General features: G+C 44.9%; 1 protein-coding gene across 1 annotated transcript in view; it reads right to left on the bottom strand.

Moving 5' to 3' along the window:
* The window catches only part of HGFAC (HGF activator), a 71,673-nt gene extending 51,076 nt beyond the window's left edge, over positions 1 to 20,597 (bottom strand). Inside the window, exons 1-4 of the mRNA XM_054030540.1 lie at positions 20,390 to 20,597; positions 18,609 to 18,663; positions 15,851 to 15,947; positions 2,344 to 2,417 (exon numbers count right to left, since the gene is read on the bottom strand). Of these exons, the coding sequence (XP_053886515.1) occupies positions 2,344 to 2,417; positions 15,851 to 15,947; positions 18,609 to 18,663; positions 20,390 to 20,488 (325 nt within the window). The 5' untranslated portion in view covers positions 20,489 to 20,597. The remainder of the gene's footprint in view (positions 1 to 2,343; positions 2,418 to 15,850; positions 15,948 to 18,608; positions 18,664 to 20,389) is intronic.
* Positions 20,598 to 25,641: the final 5,044 nt, after the last annotated feature.

Below are 25,641 nucleotides of genomic sequence, written 5' to 3'. Positions count from 1 at the left end.
CTTATATAGGCACCTATTACCCTCCACCCCATCCCGATTTTTCACACTTGCTATCTGGTCACCCTTGGCACACTGGCCCCTATCCAGCACAATACTAGAGCCACAACTCAGCAATTCACTTGTGGCCACATTTGTAAAGGTATTTAGGTGCCTGAAGATGCAGACAGGTGTCTAGTGGGATTTTCAAAAGTACCTAGGTACCTAATTCCTATTGAAATCAAAAGTATTTCTGCAAAAAAAATTTTTTTTACTGTTTTTCTAGTTTATATAATGGTTGGGATTTCAGTGGGACCAGGACTCAATCTTTAAGTCACCAGGAATTAATGGTGCAGAGAATTTCACAAGATCCAGCCACACATTGGTAAGCAACCAACTGGGCCCAAAATAACTTGCATCTAAAAGAGTTTACCACAGACCTTTACTTCCTATTTTATGCCGACAATCAAAATTATGTGCATGCAGTACTATTGCTCTTTGCTATATAAAATCTGTGGGAAAATCCTGCCCATTTTGAGCTGACTACCCTTTTCATTGTTCTTAGGCTACTTCTGCAATGAATGCTTCTATTTACTCGTCCTCTTTGAAGCAGTCACTAAAGCAATATTTTTTTTTCAAATGAATTCTTCATAAGACAATCTGTTTTTGAAGCTCTGTTCTCTTTCGGTACATTATTGAGGAAGAGTAGCTGACGGAGTATCTGTGTGTTTAGCGTGAGGAAGAAAATATTTCCTTATTTGTTAAAAAAATGCAACTGTTTAAAAGAAATTACAAACAAAACAGAAATAGTCAGAGACACAGCCAGAACGGTTTTATCATCTGAAAGATGTGGTGTAGGGAAACAGGAACAGCCTACAAGTGCAACTCAGCGAGGAGGAAGGATGGTCTAGTGGCTAGAGCACTAGGGCAAGGGAGACGTGACTTCCAGTCTCTGCTCCACCACAAACTCCTCTGAGACCTTGGATAAGTCACTGAGCCTCGATTCCCCATAAATACACTAAGGATGGGATACTACTGTAACAGGGGCCATACAAATACCATAAATAGAAAGATCCCCCCCCCCCCCCAATGGTCACTCGTTTGTACAGAAGGCTAGTCCTGGGCACATAAATTAAAAGAAGGTGATTCCTGTAAAAACAGAGCACAAGACACTATTCCTTCCTTCAGAAATGGCTCCTACTGTCCCAGATGCCCATGGAATAACACAGATAGATTACAATGAAAGGGTTGCTTGACACGGTTTACTTTGCCCCCTGCTCTTATTAGAAAGATTATTTTATTTCCATAACTCACCAAATGAAACAGTTCCATTACATGAGCTCAGTGTGCAGTGCTAACAATCTCACAAATTCAGTGCTCCCGCAGCACGACTACACTTAGGGCCTTAATTTGCCAGGACGACTCTTGTGCCTTCTTTATATGCCCAATTACCGCATGCAGGACTTGTTTTCCTCCTATCTGCTAAATCTTGGGTAGCTAAGAAAGGGAGGCAGGGGAGATGTTGAGCATGGAGCATGTGAAAGCCCAAAGGGAGATATGCTGTATTCTGCTATACAGCCTTTTGGCAGTCTAGCAGTTACGTCACTTCCATACCTGGATATTCCTAAATATGCTGCTGCTCCCTCCAGACCTAGAGCTGGTGACTGATGCAGAATGTGTTATATGGGGAGTGAGTCCAGGATTCACCCATATCCCTTCCCCAGAAAGATACTCTTTTGCGTGCCTGGCAATATGAGATGAAGTTGGGCCTCACCTATAGTGAGCAGGATTTTCCCTATGCACAGGAATAGCACTGACATTTAACCAAAGAATGGGGCTCAGGCTTTAATTTCACAGCATGGGGTACTGAAAACATACATGGGAACAGAGTGCGCTAGGTGATGGACAAATGACAGGTTTCACTTTCCAGCACTGATCCAGACTCCAGAAAAAAAGTTTAAACCCAACACTGTTATATGAATAGTTCATATTTTAGTATTTTTAAAATAGAGAAAGACCCAGATCCTCAGTTGCTGTAAATTAGTGTAGCTATACAGACATCAGTGTAGCTACACCAACTGAAGATCTGGCCTCTAGCGTGCACACTGCACAAGAAATACCTTAATAAGTTCCTTATTCTGTGGAAATCTCATCCTTCCCCTATTTCCACTTCCCTGTGTCATGTCCAGCCTTGATTGTGAGATCCCCAGAACAGGGGATTTACCTTTTACTTGTCTATAAAGCATCATGCACACTGATGGATAGATAATAAATCACCATCTAATAATAACAACAAAATACTGGATATTGCAGGGCAATTGTGTTTTTCAGATGCCTGTTGCTGGTGTCATTAATTACTTGCCTTACCTATATGGTCTTTGGACGCAGAAGCACAATAACCCCACTTCCTGTCGCGATCATAGTTATGTGTGGTTGAACACCTGAAAGAATTAAAAGTGTAGTTTAATGCAGCTTTGTAAACAACCCTGCACCATCTGAGACAAGAACATCCTTCAAAATCACTTAGTATGAACTATTAAGAGCTGATATTTTATTTATTTTAATTACAGCAGTAGTAAGGACAGTAATACTTAGGGGTGATCTGCAAAAGGCATTTAAACAGATGTGATTAATAAAAAAAGTCCTGAAAAAAAATTGTTGGTGGTGTTTTCATTCCCCCCCCCCCCAAGTTGTTTTATTTTCTGCTTGCTTTTTACTGTGGAAACATTGGGAATGCCAAGTCTTGTCATCCCTGGTTTTACTGGAGGAATCACTGAGGGTCTTTGAGTTGAGCATTCTGACCTCTCTCACCTTAGTTGAAAGTTACATGATGCCAGAGTGGGGACAATTAGCATCTCTTCTGCCTGGCCTGCCATGTTCGGGGGTGGGACCATGCCACAAAAACCACTTACCTCCCATCTATCACATGGAAGTGGTGATCCTCACAAGGACCCTCTATGCATGGCTCAAAGAAAGGGCAGGATCTGAGCCCAGAAAATGATGAATGACAAGTTTCTTTTAATAGGGTCTCATAGGAGGGTGCTCTGTCTGGTCAGCAGGCCTAGTGGCCAGGGTCTGCTGCTGTAATCTCTTTTCAGTTCAATGTGTCAGGGACCCTCTAAACAGGGTTCAGCTGGGTCAGCTTTCTTTTGGGTAGCTTCCCATCCTTGGGCTATGTTCCTTTCCCCAGGAGCATTGCTCAGCTGTGACTGAGGGACAGAGCTTTCCTAGCCCAGTACTGCTTCAGCCTTGCCTCTAGTGCGGGGTCCGTAAACCCTATCATAGGTCTGAAGAGTGAATTAGCTGACGAAGATGCTCATGAGCACAGTACAGACTTAGGGCCACTGCGGGATATCATAGTTAATTTACTTTATCAGACCGAAAGGCGCCTATATTAACTTCCTTCTTGTTGCTCTATACATTTCCATTACACATTTATCATCCTACTCTACCTTGTGAGATTATCCTTTTTAAAATTAATTAGCATCAATTTAATTCAAGCTCCTGGGGAAAAAACACTGGGGATAAAAATGATCTTTCTGAAAGATACCATCACCCCACCTCCCTTCACTTGAAGATAGGCTACGAACAGATGTGGAACTGAGAGCTGAGACCTCCCCAACAAGTCATCCAGCAAAACCAGGGAAATCCTGACTTGGCATTCCTGATATTACTAAGGTTTAAAAAAAAAAAAAAAAAGACAAAAATAAATATCTAAAAAAACACATTAAGGCTGGCTTTATTCATCATAATTAAAATAGGGCCTAACCCATTTTTGCTTTCGAAAGTAACCTCTTATAAATTGTAGAGATGGGGGAAGTTGTCCCCAAAGGGACTTTTCTCTGCTTTCTATGGCAAATGTGCTTTATTTTCTGTTCCTTAAAGTATTTCCACTTCTTAGCCACCCAGACAGGAATAATTACAAATGAGGAACTATACAAGGGTGATTTCCAGATTCACCGACAGAATCTCAACTCTTTGCAACAGAAAGGGTCAAATGCTGCTCCCCTTACTTGAGTGCATCTCACTTTTTAATGGATTTCACCCTCTGTGAGGCAGGGAACGATTATCCATATTTTACAGGCAAGGCATGAAGGCACAGCATAGATTAAGTCATTTATCCAAGGCCACACAGGAAGTTTGCAGCTGAGCTGAGAACTGAACACAGCCCAAACCAGAGAGAGCACTGTCCCTTGGCCATCCTTTCTACCTTATTCTGATGTATCATAATAAATATTATCTGTAGAGGGAGTATCACTACAGAATAACGGCATGACTGTGGAGTGTTATAAAGAAAGGTGCTTTTCATAGAATCAAAGGACTGGAAGGGACCTCAGGAGGTCATCTAGTTCAATCCCCTGCACTCATGGCAGGACTAAGCATTATCTAGACCAGCATTTCTCAAACTGGGGTCTGCAGACCCCTGAGGGTCCCGAGCGTACTTCAGGGGGTCTGTGGGTCCCGCTGATCAACTCCTCCCCACTCCTTCTCTCCCTCAACTCCTCGCCCTCCCTCCCAGCACCTGCTTCACGCCGGGGAACAACTGAAGCAGGCACTGGGAGAGAGGGCGAGGAGTGGGGACCCTGGGTCTGCGCTGCTCCTGGAAGTGGCCAGCACGTCCCTGCGGCCAGAGGGGGGCAGGGAGTCTCCGCGTGCTGCCCCCGGCCCAAGCGCCGACTCTGCAGCTCCCATTGGCTGGAAACTATGGCCAACGGGAGCTGAGGGGGCAGTGCCTGCGGGTAGGGGCAGCACGCAGAGACCCCCTGACCCGCTGCCTAGGAACCGCTGCCAGAGGAATGTGCCAGTCGCTTTCGGGAGCTGCCCGAGGTAAGTGTTACCCCCCTCTTACCCCTTCCCACACCACAACCCCCTGCCCCAGCCCAGAGCCTGCACCCAAACTCCCTTCCAGAGCCCACACCCCTTCCCGCCCCCAAACTCCCTCTGTCATCCTCTCTGCACCCCTCACCCCTGCCCCAGCCCTAAGCCTCCTCCAGAACCCAAACTCCTTCCCGTTCCATCCCACACCCAAACTCCCTCCCAGAGCCCACACCCCACTCTCTCCCACATCCAAACTCCCAGCCCAGAGCCCACACCCCTCACTCACTCCTTCATCCAAACTCCCTCCCAGAGCCCACACCTGCTCCTGCACCCCAACCCCCTGCCCCAGCCTGGTCAAAGTGAGTAAGGGTGGGAGAGAGCGAGTGACAGAGGGAGGGGGGATGGAGTGAGCTGGGGCGTGGCCTTGGGGAAGTGAGCAGAGCAAGGGCTGAGTGGGGGGGGGTTGGGGTCCCCGAAAAATTTTAAATCAAAATGGGGGTCCTCGGGTTGCTAAAGTTTGAGAACTGCTGATCTAGTCAATTCCTGGCAGGTATTTGTCTAACCTGATCTTAAATCTCTCCAATGATGGAGATTCCACAACCTCCCTAGGCAAGTTATTCCAGTGCTTAACTACTGTGACAGTTAGGAAGTTTTTCCTAATGTGAACCTAAACCTCCCTTGCTGCAATTTAAGCCCATTGCTTCTTGTCCTATCCTCACAGGTTAAGAAGAACAATTCTTTTCCCTTCTCCTTGTAACAACCTTTTATGTACTTGAAAAGAGTTATCATGTCCCCTCTCAGTCTTCCCTTTTCCAGACTAAACAAACCCAATTTTTTTCAATCTTCCCTCTTAGGTCATGTTTTCTAGACCTTTAATCATTTTTGTTGCTCTTCTCTGGACTTTCTCCAATTCGTCCACATCTTTCCTGAAATGTGGTGCTCAGAACTAGACTCAATACTCCAGTTGAGGCCTAATGAGCAGAAAGTAGAGCAGAAGAATTACTTCTTGTGTCTTGCTTACAACACTCCTGCTAATACATCCCAGAATGATGTTTGCTTTTTTTGCAACGGTATTACACTGTTGAATCATACTCAGGGCCGGCTCCAGGCACCAGATCCCCAAGCAGGTGCTTGGGGCAGCCAAGGGAGAGGGGCGGCATGTGCGGCAATTCGGGGGGCGGCAGGTCCCTCACTCCCTCTAGGAGTGAAGGACCTGCTGCCGAACTGCCACCGCCGATCACGGCTTTTTTTTTTTTTTTCCCCCCAATTGCCGCCGCCGGGCGCGATTGTGATCGCGGCTTTTTTTTTTTTTTTTTGCTTGGGGCGGCAGAAATGCTGGAGTCGGCCCTGATCATACTTAGCTGGTGGTCCACTATGACCACCAGATCCCTTTCTGCAGTACTCCTTCCTAGGCAGTCATTTCCCATTTTGTATGTGTGCAACTGATTGTTCCTTCCTAAACGGAGTACTTTGCATTTGTCCTTATTGAATTTCATCCTATTTACTTCAGCCCATTTCTCCAGTTTGTCCAGATCATTTTGAATTTTAATCCTATCCTCCAAAGCACTTGCAATCCCTCCCAGCTTGGTACTGTCTGCAAACTTTACAAGTGTACTCTCCATCTAGGTTGCATTTCCCTAGTTTGTTTATGAAAAGGTCATGCAAGACAGTATCAAAAGCTTCACTAAAGTCAAGATATACCATGTCTACTGCTTCCCCCCATCCACAAGACTTGTTATCCTGTCAAAGAAAGCTATCAGGTTGGTTTGACACAATTTGTTCTGGACAAATCTATGCTGTTACTTATCACCTTATTATCTTCTAGATATTTGCAAATTGATTGCTTAATTATTTGCTCCATTATATTTCCAGGTACATAAGTTAAGCTGACTGGTCTGTAATTCCCGGGTTGTGCTTATTTCCCTTTTTATAGATTGGCTCTATATTTGCCCTTTTCCAGTCTTCTGATATCTCTCCCGTCTTTAATGACTTTTCAAAGATAATGGCTAATGGTTCAGATATCTCATCAGTCAGCTCCTTGAGTATTCTAGGATGCATTTCATCAGGCCCTAATGACTTGACATCTAATTTGTCTAAGTAATTTTTAACTTGTTCTTCCCTATTTTAGCCTCTGATCCTACCTCATTTTCACTGGCATTCAGTATGTTAGACATCCAATCACCACCAACCTTCTTGGTGAAAACCGAAACAAAGAAGTCATTAAGCACCTCTGCCATTTCCACATTTTCTGTTATTATTTCCGCCCTCCCGCCCCCCAGTTAAGTTACGGGCCTACCCTGTCCTTGGTCTTCCTCTTGCTTCTAACGTATTTGTAGAATGTTTTCTTTTTACCCTTTATGTCTCCAGCAAGTTTGATCTCATTTTGTGCCTTGCCCTTTCTAATTTTGTCCCTCCATACATGTATTATTTGTTTATATTCATCCTTTGTAATTTGACCTAGTTTCCATTTTTTGTAGGACTCTTTTGATTTTTAGATCATTGAAGAGCTTCTAGTTAAGCAAGGGTGGCCTCTTGACATACTTCCTATCTTTCCTACGCAGTGGGATAGTTTGCTCTTGTGCCCTTAATAATGTCTCTCTGAAAAACTGCCAACTGTCTTCAATTGTTTTTCCTCTTAGACTTGCTTCCCATGGGATCTTACCTACCAACTCCCTGAGTTTGCTAAAGTCTGCCTTCTTTAAATCCATTATCTTTATTTTGCTGTTCTCCTGCCTACCATTCTTTAGAAACATGAACTCACCATTTCATGATCACTTTCACCCAAGCTGCCTTCCACTTTCAAATTCTAACCAGTTCCGCCCTATTTGTCAAAATCAAATCTAGAACAGCCTCTCCTCTAGTAGCTTTTTCCACCTTCTGAAATAAAAAATGTCTTCAATACATTCCAAGAACTTGTTGGATAATCTGTGCGTTGCTGTTTTATTTTCCCAACAGATGTCTGAGTAGTCGAAGTCTCCCATCACCACCAAGTCCTGTGCTTTGGATGATTTTGTTAGTTGTTTAAAAAAAGCCTCACCCACCTCTTCTTCTGTAGTAGACCCCTATCAGGACTTCACCCTTGTTTTTTACTGCTTTTATCCTTACCCAGAGACTTTCAACAACTCTGTCTCCTATTTCTATCTCAATCTCAATCCAAGTCTATACATTTTTAATATATAAGGCAAAACCTCCTCCCTTTTTTCCCTGCCTGTCCTTCCTGAGCAAGCTATACCCTTCTATACTCTTCTTCTGTTTTATTTAAACTACCTGATCACTATTTCACTATTTTATTATGTATCTTTTTAACATTAATTGAACAGAAAGAAAGATGCATGGTAGTCCAATTAAAAATTACCAAAATTAAAGTAGTATTCTGAAGTTAAAAGAATTAGGGTCCACTTAACTCCATTCAAGTCAATGGGACACCCTCCATGGCTTATACTGGAGTTGAGATCAGGCCTTCTTAAAAGATGGCCTATGATTTTGCCACAATTGTTACATTAGAGTTAAATTAATCATTAAGTTAAAAGTTGTCACTGACACCGCGGTGCTCATGACATTATTCCTGAAATGGGCTCAGGCTCTGCATTTAATGCCTCATTTGTGTCAGCAGTGATGGGAAAAGGGTGTCTGGAGCTTTACAGCTGAGATATTGCTGCAAGACTGGCTTACTAGACCAACACTACATTAACTGGCATGTGAGAAGCTAATGGAAAAGGCTCTATATAGTTCTGATTAATGACAAAAGAGCTAAATAAATATGTCACATAAAGACTTTAAACAACAACAAAACTCTGTGGGATGGTTAGAAAAAGCTAAGATTTACCCCAAAATTAAGATCACCCAACTCTGTCCTTCAGCAGATGGGATTCAATATTAACTTGTTTAGAATCTTTTTTCCTCTTTAAATATTTTATGTTATCGAAGTTACAGGGCCTGACATGGCTCCCTGCACTGGCCCCCCTTTCTCCACCGTATCGAACACAAACTACTCGTCTTCACATTCAAGGTCCTGTTCCCACAGTACATATAATCTCCCAAGCTGCCACTCATGCTTGGGAGGAGCTCCCCATAAATATTTGTAAAGCTATTGTCATTGTCATCCTTTACATCCGTTCTTAAAACTCTTCTGTGCTGTGATGCCTACCAAAAACGTGACAACACTTAGGCAATTGACATGTTGAGGCCATGGCCTATTATACTGCCCAATATTGTCTCAATGTTTCCCTGTGATCACTCATCTGTGTGACTATAACCACCTTTTGTCTCTTGTTTTATATGCAGATTGGGGCAGGGAATTTCTTTTCATTATGTATGTGTACAGTGCCTACTATACTGGGATCTTGGTCCATGACTGGGCTCCTAGATGCTACCATAACACAAATAATAAAATTAAAGTCACTAGGAGATGGGTTGGGCGGCGGCCCACAGCTCAAGACTTCTGCATATAAAATCCAGCAGCAGAACTAAAAAACAGCATATTAAGTGTCTGATCCGAATGTTATTGAAGTAAATAGAAAGACACTCTAACGTTGCACTCCATATGTTTGTGGAAATAAGCTTATGAGTGTAAACATAATGTAACTGGAATATGCTTTATGCAAAAGGTCTCTTGTAAGATATCGTTACAAAGCTTATAATCTACTGTATGAATGTATCATTCTTGTATCTGAAGCTAGAAATATGAAGTATTATTCTAAAGTCCTATTGTAATTATGCAAAGTGTGGGCCATTAATGGTGGTTTAGAATCTTGATGGCTCCCATTGACCAGGACAATTGGTTGTAAATGGCTCTGTTTACTTGTAAGCCTTCCAGTGTTCGTGTGAGTCAGACCAGAAAGAATGGAGGCTTGGGGTCTCACAGGACATGTGACCATGTCACCTGGTACTGGAATCCATCTTAAATCCAGTGCTTTTCCATTTAGAAGGTGGGGTGGGGACCCAGAGAGACAAAAGATTCCCGCCTGTTGCCAAAGCTATAAAAGGGGGTGGAACAGAACAAAGGGGGGTCCCAGTCATGTGAAATCCCCTGCTTTTCACCTAAGATGCCTGCTGGAACTAACAAGAACTGTACTGGGGAAAGGACTGGGCCCAGACTAGGAAGGAGTCTAGTGTGTGAAAGAAGCTTATTGGAACATCTCTGAGGATGAGGTTTACCTGTATTCAGTTTCTTAATGTATTAGGCTTAGATTTGCGTGTTTTGTTTTATTTTGCTTGGTAACTTACTTTGTTCTGTCTGTTATTTCTTGAAACCACTTAAATCCTACTTTTTATATTTAATAAAATCACTTTTATTAGTAAACTCAGAGTAAGTGACTAATACCTGGGGGAACAAACAGCTGTGCATATCTCTCTATCATTGTTATAGAGGGCGGACAATTTATGAGTTTACCCTATAAGCTTTATATAGGGTAAAACGAATTTATTTGCGGTTTGGATCCCATTGGGAACTGGGTGTTTGGGTGCTGGAGATAGGTGACTTGCTGAGCAGTTTTTGGTTAAAGCCTGCAGCTTTGGGGGTATGGACCAGACTTGGGTCTGTGTTGCAGTAGGCTAGCATGTCTGGCTCAACAAGATGAGGTTCTGGAGTCCCAAGCTGGCAGGGAAAATGGGCTCAGAGGTAATTCCAGCACATCAGTTGACAGTCCCCAGGGGGTCTCTGTAACGGAACCCGTCACAGACTCCTCTACTGACTTGAATGGGTTTTGGATCAGGCACTAATATGTCAGCTATTAAATAGAGAGATAAAGTGGGTTAGGTAATATTTATTGCCAACCAAGCCATAGGTGGTCAGGCCTAACGGTGAAGAGAAGAGTTCAGCCTACAGGTTAGAGCTGGGTCAAGTGTGGATGGAGTCCAGGAAATGAGTCAAGGGTCAGTACCAGAGGGGCAGAAGGCCAAATGTCAGAGTGGGAGGAAGGGAAACCAGAGTTGTAAACCAGAGGCAGAACCAGAGATCAGTGCTGGAGACATAGAAGCTGAATGCCAGAACTGGAGAGTCAACTGGAGTCATAAGCCACAGGCAGAGCTAGGGCGGGTGGGTCAAAACTGGAAGTCTGAAGTAGAGGGAAACAGGAGCTGGAGCAGAGCAGAGGAACTGGAAGCAGTCTGGAGCAGGGCTAGAACAAGGGCTGGAGCAAGCAGGAGCAGGGCTGGAACAAGGGCAAGCACAGCTGCAGGTATGGTGCATGTTGAGCAACCAGTGAACTACAGTGGGGGCTTGGTCTGCTCCCTGACAACATCTTTTATTGGACCAACTTCTGTTGGTGAAAGAAACAAGCTTTCAAGCTACTCAGAGCTCTTCTTCGGGTCTGGGAAAGGTATTCAGAGGATATTTCTACACTTCAATGTAAACCCTGGGTTTGAACTCAGGCTCAAGCATAATCCCCCTTCTGTCTACACACAAATCACGCTAATCTAGGACTCAGACCCAGTGTCCTAGGACACCACAGGGGTGGAGGATCCGAGTGTGAGTCAAGCCGGGACCCAAGATTAAAGCCTTTGCTTTGCAATGTAGTTGCAGCCCCACTGGACTCACACTATGGGAGTCTGCAAAAAGTATTCCACAACCCCACCAGCTGACTTTCTTTGTCCTCTAGACAGTCATGTTTGGTGGACAGTCAAGTTTTCCCACATTGCTCCAGGAACAAAAGGGCTAGAGCAGCCACATTTTGTGTGTGTGCTAGGAAGTCTGGGATATGAGTGGTTTGACTTTTGCCCTCATAATGCAGTATAGACGCTGGTGCCCCAGGCTGGGATGCAAGGTCCAACAATTCCTAACCTGGGATTACAAATGAGTGTAGACTCTCAAGGACTAGGTAAACAAACCCAGGGTCTGCTAACTCAAGTTCAACTGACCCTGGGCTTACATTGCAGTGTAGACATCCCAGAGAGTCACAGCTAAATACAAGGTGGAACAGATTGTTAAGACAATAAGTTAACACATGTTGCAAGCGAGCATTCAAGGTGAAATGGACATTAACACCTCTACAGTCATAGGACAATGGAGGGACAGTGGGTTACAGATTGTTATAATGAGCCATAAATTCAGTGTCTTTACTGAGTTCATGATTTTTAGTGTCTAGCAATGTCCTGGGACCAAAACAGCCACAACAACACTTCAAACAGGTATTAAATAGGAAAACCCTCAGGTTAAGCAATGTATCTAGAAAGCTTTAAATCAGCAGAACAATGTGGTGCTATCCAACTGTTTTAGTTTGTCAAGTGCTATTAGGGTGACCAGATGTCCCAATTTTATAGGGACAGTCCTGGTTTTTGGGTCTTTTTCTTATATAGGGTCCTATTACCCCCCACCCCCATCCCGATTTTTCACACTTGCTGTCTGGTCACCCTAAGTGCTATATAAAGGGCCAGGTTGTGCCAAACAGCTGAGGAGGGGCCAGCCACAATGACAGTCCCTGATAATGTCCCTCCCAGTATAAGCCACGTCAAAAAGAGCAGGGAGGAAGTGAAGTCTTATCTGCTCACCAGTCAGCAGAGTCATCTGAAGTCCATTATCACATATGACATTATCATATACAGACTCATATGCACATAAGCTAACAAAAACAATGCACAAGGCAGCGCTCTCTTTGTTATGCAGTGCTAGTTTTCTGGCATCAAGATCTCTGAAGACATGTCAGGTTGCTTTTAGCTTATGAGAGAAGAGCATATGTTCTCTAGAAAGGTCAGAGATAAAGATGAAACAGACATGACTTGTCAAAATCAGGCAGCTACAGCTACCTCCTCTCTTATCTGCCAACTTGTAAACTGTATTTGAAAACAGGAAGCACAAATGAAAGCCACCCAAGGTCAGCTCTCAACTGTGCTCCAACCCTGGATCCCACACATTGGCTCTTTTTCAATTTCTATGGCATAGTTAGTTAAAGATATTTATGGAGGATTTCAGGTATAATTAAGAATCCCCCTGAACATGAAATAAACTAAAATAGGCCTAAAGATCGATCTCCAGTGTGTTGGCTCATTTGGATGCAGGTTTCAAGAAAGAAAATTGCTCACATTATATATATTTAATTAAGATACTCTTGAAATATTGTTTTATTGGTGCCTCTCTCATCAGCTATTTACCTGTGGATAATCAGGATAATCAGAAGTGATCTCCTAGCTTGAATTACTTAGTTTAAATGAGAGACAAGATGGGAGAGGTAATATCTTTTATTGGACCAACTTCTGTTGATGAGAAAGACAAGCTTTTTTGAGCTACACAGAGCTCTTCCTCAGGTCTGGAAAAAGTAATCAGAGCATCACAGCTAAATACAAGATAGAACAAATAGTGTAGTACAAGTAGCTAGCACATATTCTAAGGGACAATTCAAGTTGAAGTGGCCCATTAACATCTCTGCAGTCATATGTCAAAAAGGGGAGGCTAGTGGGTTACAAACTGTTGTAATAAGCCATAAATCCAGTGTCTTTTTGCTAGACACTAAACATCATGGTCTTAAGAGTTATGAATTTAAGCTCCCAGGCTCATCTTTTGAAAGTGTTATGCAGGTTTCCTTTGAGGATGAGGACGGATAGGTCAGATATAGAGTGATCACTTTGTGAAAAGTGTTCACCCACAGGTGATAGGGTGTTCTTGTCTTTTATCATTTTCCTGTGTGAGTTCATTTGAGAGCATAGTGATTGTCTGGTTTCACCCACATAGTTGTTATTGGGACATTTAGTCACTGAGTGAGGTATACCACATGTTGTGATAAGCATGTGTAGCACCCATGGATCTTGAAAAGTGTGTTGTGGCAGGTATTGACCATTGGCACGGAGGAGGTATTTCTGCAGGTTTTGCATCTGTTCTGACAGGATCTGGTGTCACTTTAAGTTGGTGTGTCCTGGTCTGTGGGTAGCTTGCTTCGATGATGAGTTTAGAAAGGTTGGGTGGGGGGTTGTTTCAGGAATGATTTCTTGCAAGATGGGGTCCCCATCGAGTATGGGTTGTAGTTGTGTAATGATACCCAGTATGGGTTCCAGAGTGAGGTGGTAGACGACAACTAGGGGTGTGCGGCCAGAGGGAGTTTTATTTATGTATTGAAGCAGGTTCTCTCAAGGTATTTTGGTGGCCCATTCCATGATGCAATCTACTTTTCTGGTGGAGTGTTCTTGTTTGGTGAAGGTGGTTTTAAGTGCGTTAAGGTGTATATCCCGGACTTTCTCTTGGGAGCTTATTCTGTGGTAGTTGAGTGCCTGGCTGTAGATTTCTTGGTATCTTTGGGATGGTTACTGGATCTATGAAGGTAGGTATGGTGATTCATGGGTTTCTTGTATATAGTCATTCGTAGAGTTCCATTATTTAAGCTGATTGTAGTGTCCAGAAAGTTGATGCTGGTGCAGGAACATTCCAGAAAGAGTTTAATGGACAGGGAGTGGGTGTTAAAATTGTGGTGGAAATCTGTGAGGGAGTTTAAGTTGTCTGTCCAGAGGATGAAAATATCATCAATGTATCTCAGGTATATAATTGGTTTCATGATGCATTTTGTGGTGCATTTCTCTCTGGAACACTTCCACACTAGCCTCAACTTCCTGAACATCACAATCAGCTTCAACATGGATAGCTTGTCTCTCTCACCAACAGAAGTTAGTCCAATTAAATATATTACCTCACCCACCTTGTCTAATATCCTGGGACTGACACAGTTTAAATGAGTCCACATGAGACTGACCTATGGTGCCTACACTACACTAGCACTTTACACTCACAATAGATATGCAGTCAAAGAAACACTTGTGTCAATCATGAAAAAAGGCACTTGTCCAAAATAAAATCTAAGGGCTAGAACCTGCCTTCTACTGCATATCTATTTACAAACACATTCTGTAACATTATCACATTTACCGACACCCTTAAATCTGCCACTTACGAATCATCTATAGGGAAAAAGATGGTCAGACCCCTGTACTTCCTAGTCCATTCTCTATTTTGTCTTCTTATACCCACTTCTTGTGTCTGGTAGTAAACTAAGGCCATATCTACACTACAGCCCTTACAGCAGCACAGTTGTGCCACTGCAAGGTCTCCTGTGTAGCCACTCTATACCAGTGGGGGAGAGCTCCCCTGCTGGCATAATTAAACCACCCCCAACGAATGGCGGTAGCTATGACACCCAGAGACACTTTCTCACTGACATAGCGCTGTCCACACTGGTGCTTTTGCCAGTGAAACTTCTGTCTGTTACTGACCTAAGTGCTAGTGTAGACAAAGCTTGAGGTTGTCTGCTTCTCTGTGTTTATACAGTGCCTAACACAATGGGGTCCCTATCTGACTGGAGCCCTCCAGACACTACTGTAATACAAATAATAGTGAATATTTATAACAATTCCCACATTCAGGGAAGGACAGAATTGGACCGTGACTCTTTGAAAAAGTTTTTGAATTTTTAAAAAAATAAGTGAATCTGGAATAATAAAAATAAATATTCTGAAGGCTAGCTGTAGTCCACCTACAACTGCACCGTCCATATGAGATTGGTGCCAGTCTCACTAGAGTTTAGTACAGGCAGGAAAAAGGATTTCATCTAAAAACTTGATTGGCTTTCCTGTAGTAAACTTTTGAGTTGTTACCCACACAAAACTTGATTGCTTCTTCAGCAGGGAGGTCAGTCCTAGCGCATTGATTACATATATTTATATTCCATCTTTTATTCAGTCCAGAGAGTTAATAGTAGAGAGGTCATATTCTCCACTTATACTGCACAAGGAATTGCCAATGATCTGAACTGGAATTCCCATATATGAATCAAGGAAAGAATATGTATGACCCCTGATGAATAATTCTTCTGCATTCCTTTTGTGCGATGACGCATAATTCTTCTACACTACTTTTGTGCATTCTTTGTGCCTTAAGACACTGGCATTGCCCCATCTCTTTCTGTATACAGGGTCTGAGCCAATGCTCACTGACATCGGTAGGAGTCGTTCTTTTGACTTCAATGGGTGTTGGATTGGGCCCATAAATATTTATGGTAAAAACAAGACTAATGATCAGATACCTACTCATTTTAATTTAAAATAAAGCACTGAATATTTCTTTGCAAAGCTGACTTACCATTTCTTTTGAGAAAATAGATTTGATATACATGCGTGGTACATTCTTCCACCATATCGAAAGGGAAATGTACATAGCTGTTCATCCTCTGTAAACACTGAAATACAAGAGTAAAACGTTCCATGCAGTCACACACTGACATGCAGCTCTTTGCTTACACAAAAGTAATGCTAATTTAAAGGAAAGGAATCTTCAGGTATCTCAATAGGATGGTGGATCCTGTTTCTTGTGAACTCTGGTATAGTAAGAGGAAAAGGAAATCTTACTTAGAGTACACTGGATCTGCAGGCACTACAGCTAAAGCAACATTATTTAAGTAGTCAGTGGTAGAATAAAAATTTCAGGTAATTTCAGCTCATGAATATATGGCAATTCCCAGTACAGCCAGACATAATAATAATTAATAATAATACATTCATATTATTGTGATATCTGAAATACAGTAACGCCTCACTTAAAGTCATCCCGGTTAACATTGTCTCATTGTTTCATTGCTGATCAATTAGGAAACATGCTCGTTTAAAGTTGTGCAATGCTCCCTTCTAATGTCGTTTGGCAGCTGCCTGCTTTGTCCACTGCTTGCAGGAAGAGCAGCCCGGTGCAGCTAGCTGATGGGGGCTTGTAACCAGGGTGGACCAGCAGCCCCCCTATCAACTCCCCCTATCAGCTCCCTGCTCCCCCAAGTTCCCCGTGCTGCAGCCACCCAGCAGGCTATCAATTGCCAGGCAGTTCAGCTGTCCTTCCCCCCACTGCCATGTGCTGCTCCTGCCCTCTGCCTTGGAGCTGCTCCCAGAGACTCCTGCTTGCTGTGCAGGGGAGGAAGGGGGGGCTAATGTCAGGGTGTCCCCCTCCCCCTGCACCCCGCTTACCCCTGCAGGGAGGGGACACAGACGGAGAGAGACATAGAGAGCTTGGGGCAGCAGCTGCTGTCTCAACTTCCTGATCCACTTAAAAAGACAATACACTTAAGAGTGGGTCAGCTTATTTAAAGGGGCAAATGTGCATCTCTCTCTCTCTCTCTCCCACACACACACGAGGTGCATGTCTGTCTCTGTCTGCTATGCTGTCTCCCCTCCCTCGTTTTCGTGCTGCCTTGTGTGAGAGGCTACATTAACAACAATGTGTTAACCCCTGAGGGCTCAGCCGAGTGCTAGTTCATCATTTAGCAGCAAGGCATTCCCTGGGAAATATCCCTCCCTCTTCCAGCCTCTAACTTCACGACCTCAACCAAGCTTCACAATCATCATAGCTGTGAACAGTATTACATTGTTTGTTTAAAACGTATACTGTGTATATATCTATATAATATATAGTTTTTTGTCTGGTGAAAAAAAATTCCCTGGAACCTAACAACTCCCCATTTACATTAATTCTTATGGGCAAATTGGATTCGCTTAACATCGTTTCGCTTAAAGTCACATTTTTCAGGAACATAACTAAAACCTTAAGCGAGGAGTTACTGTAGTACTCATTGGGCCTGTATACCACATTATAACATCCATTTAAAGTAAAGTGTTAGCCTGTAAAACAATCAAATAGACAAAAATGGCCAAAGGGGTAGGAGGGCTGTAAAGGGTGGAAGAAGATACTTAATATGGGGGCAAACATTGATTGGAATGATCAGATCATCACTTTTGGAATAAATAGGTTCATTACAAGTGAAGAAAAATGGACTGAGATGGATTTCTAGAAGCAATGAGTCTATGCCCACCACCTCAGTAGTACAGTTGCCTAAGAGGGATGATGGGATCCCTATAAGGCAGGTAAGGCTAGATAAGGCCCTCCTACTTTTTACCGGCCATAAGGGCAAGTAATGGAGGAGAGGGGCAAAGAGGAGTGAACAGGGGGAGGGGTCTTGGGGGAAAGAGGCGGCATGGGGCCAGGGCCTTGAGGAGAAGCGGTGGTGCGAGGGCTCAGGAAGAAGGGGCAGCATGGGGGCAAAGCCTTGAGGGAGGGGATGGTGTGAGGGTGGGGCCATGGTTCGGGCACCTGTGGCCCCTCCATTTTTAGAGAGCTTCCACCAACTCCTGGGCAAGATCCACAAATGGATTTGGACACCTCGCTGTCACTTTAGGTGCTAAAATTCAAAATTTAGATATGCAAACCCTCCCCCTCAATTGCCACCTAACACTGTAGGTACCTAAAGTCTTAGGGGCCTGAATTTCCACAGGTAAAGTCCCTTAGGTGCTTACAAATCTGCCACTGGGCAGGTGCACAGCCACTTCAGTCTAGATGCCTGCATGTAGCTCACACTTAAGCCCCAGCATGATCCTCAGAGTAGGCGTTCTGCCTATCTTACCTGTGGCACCTGATCTGGTAGGTGTTCTCAGAATCTGCCTACCAGATTGGGTCCGGCACATAACACCACCAGAGGAAGAGGTGGTGCTGTCTCCCCAGCACCTTTATATCTTTTAGCTAGTGGCTAGAGCACTCAGTCATGATGTGGGAGACCTAGGTCAATTCTCTACTCTGCCTGATGTGGAGAAGGGATTTGAACTTGGCTTTTCCCCACCCAGGAGGGTGCCCTAGCCACTGCACTATAGGATATTCTGAGGCAGGTGTCTCTCAGTATTTCCTGTTAGAGCTGCTCCACTGTGTATAAATAATTAAATATGCACTGTTCTTTTCTTTCTGTTCCTCCGCCACTGTCTTTAAGAGTTCACGTTGAAACAAAAAACAGGCTTGGTATAGGGTTGCATAGCATAGATACAGGTAAACAGTTTGTTATTACTGATGCCTATTAGAATTGATTTGGTACCTCTGTGGTGAAAGATTTCATGTACTGGGCCTCTTCTTTGTGTAAACCCACGGTTCTACAAATAAAAATAATGCAGATTGAAAAGACATAAATCCATTACATGAAACATTCTGTAAGGACGAAACATACATTCAGAGGAGTCCCAAAACATTTGTTATGTAGCACTTCTACAAGAATCCTATTATTTGTGTGTGGTTTTGGCGAGGGTGCAGTCTTGTGAAAGGGGATAAACAAACATTAGCTGATGAAAGGTCGTGGCTTATCCAGGAAAAGCCAAACATGGTACAAGAATGCAGAAGACAAGCTTCATTATATCTCTCTGTTATCTAGGGACATATGTTCCTATTTCTTTTGGCGGGGAGCATGTCTTTCAAAGCTAGTTCGCAACTACGAATAATGCCCCAACCTTTTGACCTTTCACATCATTTAGCAGTGTTCCCCATGGGCTGAGTTATAAGCAATCTCTATTTGGGCTCACTGATCAGGAAATGAACACCAATAAAACTAAATATGTTAATTCTAATCAGCCACAAGAAATAAGAAATAATAGTAGGACATATAAAGTGCCACCACCACCAAAGGCACTCAGGACAACAAATAACCATAAAGCCGTGATTAAAATACAATATCCATATAATATAAATTCAATATCAGAAAAACAATCAAAGGAACTGGCACATAAGGAAGGGGGAGAAATAGAGGGAAGTTAATAAATAAGGAGCCAAGCATGATTCTTCTAAAAAAGCAGCTTGAGATGTTTATTACTACAGGGAAAAGCTTAGATGGATGCAAGGAAGAAACAAGTTCCACAGTCTGGAGCCTACAACAGCTCCATCACCTCCCAACCTAAGGCCTGATCCAACACCCAGTGGCCCAAGTAGGATTGAGGCCCTTTGTGCTAGGCACTGTAGAAACACATAGAGAGAGACATTCCCTTGGCCTAGAATGCTTACAGTCCAAGACAAGATGCAACTAGAACATGTAATACACTGTTGAAAGGTGTGGGGGAGGACACCAGCAACAGAGGTAAGAACAGGTGGTTACCTAGGCTAGCTATGTGCAGTTAGATGGCTCTCAGGCAATTCTTTAAAAATATATAGACACAAATATTACTGTTATCATTAATCCCTAATGGCCCCTCCCCTAGCCACTACTAGTTTAAGCCCAGATCCAGAGCATTTATGTATGTGCTGCTTAATTTTAAGCATAGAAACACTGAAAGTTCAGCACATGCATAAGTGCTTTGCTGTATCAGGACCTGAGCCAGGAGAAAGTTTAGTAGCCTGAGCACCAAGTGTGACATACACAACATTCCAGTAGATGCACAGGTTCAGACTCCAACAGGGCAATCTAGAGGTAAAGATCCATGAAGTTTGATGTACAGGGTGGGTCTTATAGATGAAACCCTATAACATGCTCCTGTCTGCTCGGCAAGGGCATTACAGATCCCCGGCATTTCTTGTATGTGTGCTCCTCCCTTGATAACTTGGCAGTGTATTACATGCTGGTTGCTGTTTTCCACCCTACTGGTAGGTGAAAGGACTCCTATATGCATAGCCATTGTAGTATTATTAGCATGACATGATACCTGATTTTCCACAAAGTTATCAGATAAATTATCCATGAAGAAAGATTTTGTCAGCTAACTTGCTTTGTGTAATTCAGCCAGCTGTCCAGCTCCACCCATTCAACCCAAGTATAAGTATCTGGTGCCTGTCATTTCATGTCCAGTCTTTGATGCACTAACCAGCCATTCCAAATCACAAGAAAATCACACTTACCATCCCTGTACAGTCACTGCTGAAAGTCAAAGCCAGGATGACAACAATGAAAGGACTGCAGGCTTTCATCTTCATTTTCCTTTCCAAAAAGCCCTGCATACAGCCGCAGGCTGGGCTGTTCTGCTGCCCAGGGGTCTGAAGCTGGAGGATAAATCAGCTACAGGTTTTTGCAAGAGATTTGGATATACCAAAATCTCCCAGTGGTTCACTTGACTTTAGAGTATTTTAACTTGTTAAGTAATCAGAGCTCTTATCAATGTTAATCATTAACTTCTTTGTGGGCTGATGTGAATGCAGCTATTTTACTAAAACCACAGGGACTGAATAGCTTTCAAAGGGCCCTGTGTGGAGATAAGTGCCCTCCACTTGCTCTGAACTCAGTGGGCATGAAATGTACTCAGCACATCCACAGGATCCAGCTTGATGTTACTTGTACTCAGAAAGCTATTTGCAACGGAAGCACTTCTTCTCTCTTTTCCTTTGATATGTAATTATAAACATGATACAGTAATTATGAAGAGCTCCAAACAAGCCACTCAGGAAACTATGTTATGTGGCAAAACATGGAACAGATCAATGCCAATATCAGACAAACACAAGAATTACTCATTAACAGATGGTTACCTGCCCAGCAGTTACTTATAAGAATGCTGGAGCAGTGAGTTAGGAAAAAATAAAAGAGAAAGAAAATACACATTACTCTGACAAAACAGAAACTAGGTACAATAAACCCATTCTATAGGAAGGTATGGTCTACACTTACAAGTTTTATCGGCATAGCTAAGTCAGTTAAGGGTTTAATTTTTATCAATGTAGCCCCTGCCAATGAAGCGCTGTCCACACTGGTGCTTTTCATTGTTAAAACTTTTGTCGTTCAGGGGGCTGTTTTTTCACACCCCGAGCGACAAAAGTTCTAACAATGAAAGTGCCAGTGTAGACATAGCCCTAGTGTGAACACAGTTATATCAGTATAACTGTGCTTATAAGTGGGGGAATTGGCATAAGCTATACCAGTGAAAGTCCTTTCATACTGCTATAACTGTGTCCACACTAGTGGATTTTGCCAGTATAGCTATACTGGTATAATTATACAGGCAAAACCTTCCTAGTGTAGGCAACGCCTTAAAAGTGAACAACAAAGGCTGGGTGAATTTTGAATTCACTCCAGATTCAGCAATAAATAATAATTATACTTGGCACTTACATAGCATCTGTTATCTTAGGGGATCTGAAATTAATTAATCCCCACAGAACCTGTGATGTAGGTATGTATAATTATCCCTCATTTTACAGATGGGAAGTATGAGATACAGAGACGTTAAATGATTCACCAAGGTCACAAAGGAATTCTGTGGCAGAGCAGGGATAGAACACACATCTCCCAGCTATCAGTCTCATGCCTTACCTCTAACACCATCCATTCTCTAGTTAACTGGGCTCCAGAATGGCAGGTCCCATACTATGGTTTGTGGACTACCAGTGATCCCAATTGGCCTTTCCATGTGGTCAAGAAAGAGCCAGGCAGCCAACTGATATTGCTAATTCAGTCACTTGGTTTGCTGTTCCAGCAAGTACACCTGAAAGCTGGGAGGGAAGTCACTACTAGGGGTCATGGTTCAATAAAGAAAGCAGCCTCCTCCCCCTTGTCAGATCCAGGACCAGCCACCACTAGGGCCAGGACTTCAGTATTTCAGTGAAGACCGAGGCAGGATCTAGGATAACTTATTTATTTACCTAAAACAAGAAATGACACAAAGTACTGATGATCATGCCTTAATCTAGTCTGCCTGTGTTCTCTGACCCAGTCTCTGCTACTGGCTCCTTTCCCTAAGAGCGGGAACTGACAAGCAGAGAGGCATTGGACAGTATCCTGCTGGTTGAGTGGCAACTTTAAACTTTCTGCTGAAACGCAATGCTTTATAATACAAGGAAAAAGAAGAAGCCACTACTGCTGTCACCACTGGGAATTGTCACATCTGGGAGCCAGAGCTGCTGACAGCATAGAGAAAAGACAGTTACCTTTTCTGTAACTGGTATTTCTTTGAGATGTGTTTCTCATGTCTATTCCACAATAGGTGTGCGTGCTCACCATGTACACCGGTGCCGGAAGCTTTTCCCCTAGCAGGACCCGTGGGGAGGAGCACCCCCCATGACCCCTGGAGTGGCACCTGCCTGGCGCAGTATAAGGGGTGCTGCGAGCTCCCCCCACCCTCAGTTCCTTCTTGCCAGACAACTCCGACAGAAGGGAAGGAGGTGGGATGTGGAATAGACATGAACAACACATCTTGAAGAATACCAGTTACAGAAAAGGTAACTGTCTTTTCTTCTTCGAGTGATTGCTCATATGCATTCCACAATAGGTGATTCCAAGCTATATCTGTTGGAGGTGGGTAGGAGTTGACAAACTCTCGGGATGGAGCACAGCCCTGTGAACCCGGAGTCCTCCCTGGTCTGGGAGACGATCGCATAATGCGAGGTGAATGTGTGAACTGAAGACCATGTGGCGGCCCTACAAATGTCCTGAATGGGGACATGGGCTAAAAAGGCAGCCGACGAGGCTTGCGCCCTAGTCAAGAGTGCCCTCACAATTTACGGTGGAGGGATCCCCGCCAGGTCATAACAGGTACGGATGCACGAGGTGATCCAGTTGGAGAGCCGATGAGTGGAGATCGGCTGACCCCTCATGCGTTCGGCTGAGGCAATGAACAGCTGTGAGGACTTCCTGAATGGCTTAGTCCAGTCCAGGTACAAGGCCAGAGTACGTCTCACATCCAGCGTGTGGAGGCGGCGCTCCTCACTAGACGCATGGGCCTCGGGGCAGAGGACCTGACCCATGTGGTAGGCGGAGACCACCTTTGGGAGGAACGAAGGATGTGGGCGGAGCTGGACCTTATCCTTATGGAACACCATGTACAGGGGCTCGGACGTCAGGGCCCTGAGTTCCGAGACCCGCCTAGCCGATGTGATCACCACCAGGAAGGCCACCTTCCACGAGAGGTGCGACCAGGAGCACGTAGCTAGCGGCTCAAACGGGGGGCCCATCAGCCAGGCCAGTACCAACTTCCGGTCCCACTGCGGGACTGGGGGCCTAACGTACAGGAAGAGATGATCCAATCCCTTAAGGAATCGGCCAGTCATAGCATGGGAGAATACTGTGTACCCTTGCACAGGCGGGTGGAAGGCCGTTAAGGCTGTCAAGTGCACCTTGACGGATGAGGTGCCAGGCCCTGGGCTCTAAGGTGAAGGAGGTAATCCAAAATGAGCTGGATTGGGGCAGCCACGGGGGAAACACCCTGTTCATCCACCCATCGGGAAAACCGAGACCACTTTGCCAAGTAGGCTTGGCGCATGGAGGTCGCCTGCTTTCCAAGAGGACGTGCTGAACCCCTTCCAAGCACATCCTTTCCTCCTGGCCTAACCATTGAGCAGCCACGCCATGAGGTGGAGTGCCGCTAGGTTGGGATGGAGGAGGCGGCCCTGGGAGAGCAGGTCCGGGCAGGACAGCAATGGCCATGGCGGGGCAACTACCAGGCTTGTGAGGGTCCCGTACCAATGCTGCCTGGGCCACGCTGGGGCAATCAGGAGGACCCGGGCCCTGTCTGCCTTTATCTTTTCCAGGACCTTGCCTATCAGTGGGAATGGGGGGGGAGGCATAGAGAAACTGGCCTGACCAGGACAGGTGGAAGACATCGGAGATAGCGCACCCACCCCCCCAGCAGAACCGGGGACAGCGACGGTTCTGCAGAGTCACAAACAGGTCCACCTGGGGAGTTCCCCATTCTTGGAAAAGTCCGTGGGGAGGATCACCATCGTAGGGAGGCGATCATCGGTTCGGGCACAGTGAGGACTTTGTCCATCCTGTCTCTGGCCTGGAAGAACACTGAAGCCAACCAGAGCTGGAGGGGCCTCATCCTGAGTCTGGCGTGATGGATCACATATGTGCACGCCGACATGTGACCCAAGAGCTGAAGACACACTCCAGCTGTTGTCACTGGAAACCTTGTGACTGTGTCGATGAGCCCTTTCAGGGTCTTAAACCTGTCTGGTGGGAGGGAGGCTCTGGCCGACGTGGCGTCCAGGACCGCCCCGATAAACTCCATGCATTTTACCAGGACTAATGTGGACTTGGTGTTGTTTACCAACAGGCCCAAAGTGGCACATGTGGACAGAAGGAGCACCACATGATCCCGCACCCACGACCAGGAGCTGCCCTTGACCAGCCAGTTGTCCAGATAGGGGAAGATCTGGATCCCACAGCGCCTGAGGTAGGCCATCACCACAGACATACACTTTGTAAATACCCTGGGGGCAGTGGACAGGCCAAACGGGAGGGCCATAAATTGGTAGTGTTCCTGCCCAACCATGAAACGGAGGAAGCGTCTGTCCCCCTGGAATATATGGATGTGGAAGTACACATCCTACAGAGCGAGGGAGGTGTACCAGTCCCCGGGATCCAGGGAGGGAATGATGGAGGCCAGGGAGACCATGGGGAACATGAGCTTTACTACGAACTGGTTCAGGCCACGCAGCTCCAGGATGGGCCTGAACCCCCTTTGGCCTTCAGGATAAGGAAATAGAGGGAGTAGTACACCTTGCATTTGAACTCCACTAGCACCACTTCCACCACTCCTAGGCCAAGGAGCCGCTCCACCTCCTACTCGAGCAGAGCCTCGTGAGAGGGGTCCCCCAGCAGGGACGGGGGCGGAGGGTGGTTGGACAGGCTGGAGGTAAACTGGAGGGTGTAACCCTGGGAGATGGTGTTGAGGACCCATCGGTCCGAGGTCAGCTGCGACCACTCCGGGAGGAAAGCACACAACTGGCTGGAGAAGGGAAGCTTTATTGTGGTTGGATCCCTGATGAGAATTGGTAGGTCGCCACTGGGCGTCCTATCAAAACCACAGTTTCCCTGCCTGTTTGCCCTTGGAGGACCCAGACTGGAGGGCAGACCGAGACTGCCTCTGCAGGCGTTTCTTATAGTCCATGACTTTTTATAAGGGGGCTCGTATTTAGAGTGGGTGGCCTGGGTGGGAGCCTGCTGTGGCTTAAACTTAGGTCTAGCCGGAGCCAGAACATAGAGGCCAAGAGTCTAACGCGTAGTGTGGGAGTCTTTCAGGCCATGCAGTTTTATGTCCATCTGTTCCGCAAACAGAGCCTTGCCATCAAACAGGAGGTCCTGCAAGGAGTTCTGCACCTCACTGGACAGCCCAGAGAGCAGGAGCCACGACGCCCTTCTCATGGACACCGCGGAGGCC

Source organism: Malaclemys terrapin, chromosome 5, assembly GCF_027887155.1.
Source record: "Malaclemys terrapin pileata isolate rMalTer1 chromosome 5, rMalTer1.hap1, whole genome shotgun sequence".
Classification (NCBI taxonomy): Eukaryota; Metazoa; Chordata; order Testudines; family Emydidae; genus Malaclemys; species Malaclemys terrapin.
The sequence above is the reverse complement of the archived record's forward strand: the minus strand, read 5'-3'. Positions and strand labels throughout refer to the sequence as shown.